Genomic DNA, 7,523 nt, shown 5'->3' with positions numbered 1-7,523 from the left:
GGACTCACAATTGATTTTACCATAGAAATAAATAAAAAAAAATTGGGGTCCCAGAGATAGAAATGGAAAGAGACAGTCAGCTATACACGGTCAACATTACAGATTACAGTATCATTACAAGTAGGAATGGCAATGAAATCAAATTGGATAAAAAAGGGGGTAAAATATTAATTTTGAATGAGTATTCATTTTTATTGTCTTTATTGTTAGTTACAACATGCCTAAAATAATTTGAAGCTAATTTTTTTAAGTAATTGCAAAAAGGTGCCATAATCCGATTCATCGATTCATCGTTTAAATAATCGGCCGATGAATCGATTATGAAATTAATCGTTAGTTGCAGCCCTACTACAAGCATACATGACAAGTTATAGACGGGAGGTGGTAAAATAAGTGGTTACTCAACAAAAATAAAAAAGTACTCGTATCGGTACTCGGTATCGGCGAGTACTTAAAAGAAAGTACTCGTACTTGGTCTGAAAAAAATGCTATCGGGACATCTCTAATCTCAAGCGGCAGATGCAAAAATCGTTTTTTAATATTAAAATTATATATAGATTTTTAGGGGCATGTCATCATGTGGTCTATACCTGATAAGCCTTAGTGATCTAGTGGTAGATCGTGATCTACCTTTTGGGCACCGATGGCCTGTAGAGCGACGGCTCTTTGGGAAGGGGAGGGTTCCCAGTTCGAACCCTGTGGGATCCCCCAGGGTTAGTGTTACTGATGTTTACCTACTGTTTACCTACTGTTTACCTACAGTTGTTTACCTGTTGGTAGTACACTTAAACCATTCTGACCTGAGATCAGATTCATACGAGGTTTCCACTAGGACACACACATGGTCTGATTAACCCATTCTGACCTGAGATCAGATTCATACGAGGTTTCCACTGGACACACACATGGTCTGATTAACCCATTCTGACCTGAGATCAGATTCATACGAGGTTTCCACTGGACACACACATGGTCTGATTAACCCATTCTGACCTGAGATCAGATTCATACGAGGTTTCCACTGGACACACACACATGGTCTGATTAACCCATTCTGACCTGAGATCTGATTCATACGAGGTTTCCACTGGACACACACATGGTCTGATTAACCCATTCTGACCTGAGATCAGATTCATACGAGGTTTCCACTGGACACACACTGGTCTGATTAAAATTTTAAGTGTGAGGACTGTGAACACATAGTCATATTATTCATAGTTATGAATAGGTATTTATTTGGCACAGCCCCCAGAAATGTACCAAAAAAAAAAAAAAAACTGTTGTGTTCAACTTAGCGGTAATTAAAAATTTACACCTATCATTTCACAATCTTCCGCCAGTAGTCTGAAAAAATGTACACCTATCATTTCACAATCTTCCACCAGTAGTCTGAAAAAACCCACCTTTTCAGACTCCATCCAATCCATGGCCCGTAGCACTTGCCCTAGCCCCTTTAGATAGCATTTTATACAGACTTACAGCATGTTATGTAGACACAGACAGCACTAGAACTACATGTTATTAGTCATAGCATTTTATAGTATCAAGGGTTGGATTGGGGGGGGGGTCAGTGCCTGCGACATACTAGCGTCATGTCCAGGGGGTGTACTTGTACATCAAGCTGCCTCGCGCTACAGAAACAGGAGATAGGCTCCTGCCCCATATGGGCCTCATGGCTCGGCAAGGCTACTTACTTTATAGTATATATGTATATAGTTTATTTATTTAGATACTCAACTGTTACGATCTTAGTTTATGCATGTTTCATAATAACTACTTTTTCTTGTTGTATGTATTTACAATTTACAATTTAGGCATTTAGCAGACGCTCTTAATCCAGAGCGACTTACATTAAGCAAGAACAAAAAAAGCATGGGAATACATCACATAAAAAGCATTTATCATGAAACATGCGTGAGCTAAGAAAGTAACAGTGGAATATCTATATAATGAAGCTATACATATAAACTATACATATATACTACTATGCTATACATATGTACTATGGCGTGCTATGAATACATACAATGCAATTATAGTGCTGTATACATAACATGCTATAAGTCTGTATCAAATGCTATCCAAGTCTATGTACCTGATGTATTGGTATTGCCATGTTTTGCCTAATGGCTCTGGATTAAGAGCTAAATGCCCTAAATTGTAAATTGTATAATGCATGATTTTACTTGACGGTCAAGAGGGGCATGACCTTTGACCTTTGGGCAAAGCAGAGCATGTGACCTGTACTTTACTTTCCCCGACCGACGGGCACAAGTTCTTCTTCTTCTCTGAGGCCGTAGTTAGAGTCAGTCCCCTGATCGACAAAGACACGCCACACACACTGCAGTTGTCATTTTGACTCGGTGCCCCCCCCCCCCCCCCCCAACACACAACAAGGAAGAAAGGTAGGGGGGAGGGAGGGGGGGGGGGTGCTGACACCTCGGCATAATGATGACATCACCCTCAGGTATCATCAATTGAGTGTCGCAGCAGCCACAGTGTGTTGTTCTCTCAGCATTATCCTGTCAGCTACCTAACCTTCTATTCACGCAGTTCGCCTTTCCACATGTCAGTCACACACACACACACACACACACACACACACAACACACAATGCCGTGCATGCATGTATCCTCTCCCCATGTAAACACAGTCAGCAATCTAGGCTTTTTTTCTCTCTCTCCCTCTCTCTCTCTCTCTCTTTTCAGACTACAGTGTAATCATGGCAGCTGTCTTTAGACAAAGCCGGACGTGTGGGGGGGAGAGAGAGAGAGAGAGAGAGAGAGAGAGAGAGAGAGAGAGAGAGAGAGAGAGAGGAGTGTGTAGGAACGTCTGGCTATAGCCACTGGCCAGTGCATATCATCGGCATGCACACTGACTGATGGCAGCTTTTTAAAAAGTATACAACGCCAGAAATATGTTTGTTTTTTCAGCAGTGCGCCGCCGCTGCGTTCAGGTTCAACTAAGCAGCCGGCGCTAAAGCTATAATTAGACCCGAGACCCGACGTTTCTAAATCTATAGCAGCTGGTTTTGGACGACGTGCATTTATAACCCATTTTGGGGGCGAGAACTCCTTTTGGTGTTAGCGTTATGTTATGCCGAGTGGCGCGCTACGAGCTCGTAGGTCTGCTATTTTTTGGGAAATCGAAGAACGACTGACGTAGAAACATAGCTTTTACAGAAAACTGTCAGGATGTAGAAGACATGTTTAGAATCTGATCTCAGGTCAGAATGGGTTAATATCAGTGGCCGTGTCCCCGACAGGGGGAAACGTCTAGGTCCAAAGTAAACAATGTGGAGTTATGGAGGGCCCGAATAACATCGCAATACGGTATAGGTTCTGTGTGCGACCGAGTCACTGACACAATGTAATGCAATGCTGACACTGCCCCGACACACACACACACACACACACACACACACACTTGACAGTTGACACTGACTGGACATTAATGTCAGGGGAAAAAAACGCACACGTTGCACAAGTTAGGTGAGATAAAAGCCTCCTGCTGCCGTATGAATGAATGGTGTCATATCATATTATTATTATGAATGTATTATTGATGCATACATGAATAAATATATATACAAAAATAAAAGCAGTTCTTAGCAGGTGACAGCTAATAATAAACCATGCCTAGTGTCTAATAATGTGGAGACTGATTATTCATGTCCATTTGATGTTGTCTCACAAGGAGGAGGAGAGGGGGGGGGAAAGATGGGTTATAAAAGTTATCAACTATCAAATAATATCATCAATATTATTGATGATTATGATAAATATAAATAAGGGAAAAAAGAGATTGACCACCAGGACACACACAAAAAGATCGAAGCTGTCAAAACTCTCTTTCTTTGGGCAACCGTCCTCTGAAATGAAATGTTTCATCAACAACCTCGCCGCCACTAACAACATCAAAGCGGCACTTTATATCACTTTATAGGCTTCCTGTGCACCTCTATCTAAAGATGATGCAATGGATGCATCCATAATTCCCTATTAAAAATCTATAATTAACACACACACGTTTGTTCATATTAATAACGTCCTGTCTTGTCCTGGTTGGATAATAATACTGACTGACTGTTACTTGTATATGAAAGGTTGCTGTGTTTGCTTTGAACACACATGTGTGAAAACACAGTCCAGTCTGACATGTAAACTCCCCGAGTCAGTCAGTCAGTCAGTCAGTCAGTCAGTCTGCTAATAAAAACATAGCATACATATTTAGGTCATTATATTTCGCCTCCCCCCCACACACACACTGGGAGTGGAGATAGATAGATAGATAGATAGATAGATAGATAGATAGATAAGCCAGCCGGGGGCCAGCCTGTGTTATTGTGCAAGATGGACCCCTTCTTCTCCTGCTTCCAGCCAGCAGAGCAGAGCTCACACTCACACGGTCTGCCTGTAAGAAAAAACCCATCCCCCCATGGTATGGTATGGTGGTATGTTTCTGTTTCTGTCAAACGCAGACGTCAACTAACTGCCAGAAAAATAATACAACCTCAAAAACAGTGTGTTGTTTCTGTCTTGTGTGTGAAGCTTTAACTAGGGTTCTTCTAACTAACCCTGACCCCCCCATTAACCCATTCTGGGAAGAAACCCATTTTGGTGTTATAGCATCATGTCATGCTTTAGCCATTGAAAAATAGCAGATCTACAAGCTCATAGCGCGCCAAGAGCTTGTATATCTGCTATTTTTGAAAAATCAAAGAACGACTGCCATAGAAACATAGCTTTTTCAGTAAACTGTAGAAGACATTTTTAGAATCTGATCTCAGGTCAGAACGGGTTGATCAATACCAGTGTGTCTCCAGTGGAAACCTCGTATGAATCTGATCTCAGGTCAGAACGGGATAAGCAGCTGATCACCATCAACAACAACAACAACAACAACAACAACACTAGACTTACTTGAGGCCCAGGCCGTGGAGGTGTTGTCCTATCAGCCGGATCACGTCCTCCTCCGACTGGGACAGGCGTTTCTGCTTCTTCTTCTTCTTCAGCGAGGAGCCGGAGCCGCCGGAGGAGGCCCCGGAGGAAGAGCCACCCTGCCCGGGCCCCGGCCCCGCCGCCGCGGCCCCCCCGGCTGCCTCGTCCTCCGGGGCCGAGGAGGAGGGCGAGGAGCCCGGCGGAGCGGCAGCCCCTCCTCCGGTGGTGGTGGTGGTTGTCGATGCAACAGCTCCGTTGCTGGTGATACTAGTCCCGTTGTTTGTGTTTGTGCTGCTGATGGTCGTTTGGAGGAGTCCGTTTGAGGAGTGAGTCCCACCGGCCACCGAGGAGGAGGACTCCCCGTTCTGTGCGCTGCTGTTCGGGCAGGACGGCTCCTCCTCCGCCGAGGCCGCTGCTGGTCCAGCCGCCGAGGCCGCCGGGTCCGGCTGCCCCTGGTCTTCCTGCCCCGTCGCCGCTGCTGCTGCCACCGCCGCCGCTGCCCCGTTCGACTGCATGCCGCCGCCGCTGCTCACCACGCTCCGGCTGCTGAAGAGGATGGCGGAGGAGGAGGCCGGAGGAGAACGTAAAGAACCCGACGGAGGAGGAGGAGAGGCGGCGACACTAGCAGCAGCAGCGGCGGTGGCAGAGGCAGCAGCAGCAGCGGCGGCGAGTCCCAGGAAAACAGCTCCTCCGCCGTGGGTCGATGAGGACGATGAGGAGGAGGAGGAGGAATTGGGGCCTAGTAGTGTCGTCGAAGCCCCGGGCTCTCCTGCTCCCTCCGCCGCCGAGGCTCGGTGCTTCTTCCGCGGGGGCGGCGCTGACGCTCCGCCGGTGTCCGAGTCGGAGGAGCTGTCGGAGGAAGCGGCGGAGGAGGCCAGAGTGTCCTCGCCGAGAGCGGCCGTGGTTTTGGTTTGGAGAGGCCCTGCCGGCGGAGGCGACGCTCCGGGCGGGGTGGGGGACTTTTTGTGGCTCTCCCCTGGATGAAGGGACGGTGGTGGTTCTTCCCCGGGCCTAGGGAGAGGACTGGGCCGGGAAGGGACGGTTGTTGTGCGGCGTAGAGAGAGACCCAGAGAGGCTTCCTCTCTCAGTGTTGTTGTTGTTCAGAAACGGAACAGCTGCTGCAGCCCTAATGGAGGAGTCCCCACCGCCGCCAAGGAAGTCTCGCGTTACTTTACTTAGCCAGACCGTTGTGTTGTTGTTGCTGCCTTAGCCTCCCATATTAGCGATTAGTTTGTCTGGAGGTAACGCGAGACTATGATTGAGCCGTGACGTCACCGGAAAGTCCTACACTACCATGCTTCCGGGTGGTGGTGGTGGACCTTTTTTTTCTTTTCTTTTTTAAACTTTTATTGACGAGAAATATGTTATTGATTGATTGATTAAAGTATTTATTATTTAACAGTTTGCAGAATTACAGTAAATATGTTATTGATTGATTGATTAAAGTATTTATTATTTAACAGTTTGCAGAATTACAGTTAATTTAAAGTGCCACTCAATAAAAATACATTACACTTGTTTTGGTACAGAGAATGATTTGACCTGATTGATTGATTGATTGATTGAAATATTTATTAACAATTTACAGTACATTTTAAACACAAACTCAATACAAAGACTGTTAACTGTGAGTGGACGACCCCAATTAAGCATTACACTTGTTTACAACAGGGTCCACATTGTTCAATTCATCAAAACATTTAGAGACATACAAATAGACACTTCTATGTAGTTAATTAACAGAACAGGAATTCAATTGTGACCAGCACAAACAAACACAGAAACGGGAGGAAATATATTTGACAAACAGACGAATAATGAATAATAAACAATAATGGAGGTTGGAAATAATACATTCCAAGTTGAAATGGGAAAGGTTTGGTAAAAGCTTTATAGCGCATTTTTGTTTGTGAATAAATAATTTATAGCATGTAAAATTAAACATAAATCCAAGCGCACCATCTTCTGCATTTACTGTAATGAAAAATAAAATAAAAACAAACGCATTCAACTTGATGCAAGTGAATCTAAATAGCAGGTCTGCTAGCTCACAAAGTACAAACTATAGCCTACATTAATCCAAGTTGACTACAATACTATACTATAATATAACCTACTATAGGCTACTATAATTAGTCTAAATTATATTTTGTTATTTATTTTTATTTTGTTTGATCAATTATACATTTACAGTGTACAAATAAAACATTTTAATTAACTATGTATTATACCCAATGAACAAACTATAATATCTAATAACTATCCAGGGGTCATATATATCCGTACAAATGTGTCCCAAAGACTTGTCTGTTGGCACAACATGCGTTTTTATTTCAACAAGAAACATGACAGGCATTCACACTTAACTGTCACATTGTTCATGTACTGCTCTCTATGTTGATAAAAGAGTCAATAGTGACATCTAGCGGACATTCAGGGGAAACCATTGATTGATTGATTGAAATATTTATTAACAGTTTGCAGAATTACAGTACATTTCAAGCACAAACTCAATACAAAGACTGTTAACTGTGAGTGGACGACCCAGTTAAGCATTACACTTGTTTAAAACAGGGTCCA

The 7,523-nt window shown here is 43.9% G+C and overlaps 1 protein-coding gene across 1 annotated transcript in view; it reads right to left on the bottom strand.

The window, feature by feature from the left end:
* LOC310877073 (WD repeat-containing protein 26-like) overlaps nt 1-5,542 on the bottom strand; it is a 57,519-nt gene extending 51,977 nt beyond the window's left edge. The window contains exon 1 of the mRNA XM_083790754.1: nt 4,926-5,542. Within this exon, the coding sequence (XP_083646880.1) occupies nt 4,926-5,458 (533 nt within the window). The 5' untranslated portion in view covers nt 5,459-5,542. The remainder of the gene's footprint in view (nt 1-4,925) is intronic.
* Nucleotides 5,543-7,523: the final 1,981 nt, after the last annotated feature.

The sequence above is a fragment of the Protomyctophum parallelum genome (genome assembly GCF_964188405.1).
Source record: "Protomyctophum parallelum genome assembly, chromosome: 19".
Classification (NCBI taxonomy): domain Eukaryota; kingdom Metazoa; phylum Chordata; class Actinopteri; order Myctophiformes; family Myctophidae; genus Protomyctophum; species Protomyctophum parallelum.
The sequence above is the reverse complement of the archived record's forward strand: the minus strand, read 5'-3'. Positions and strand labels throughout refer to the sequence as shown.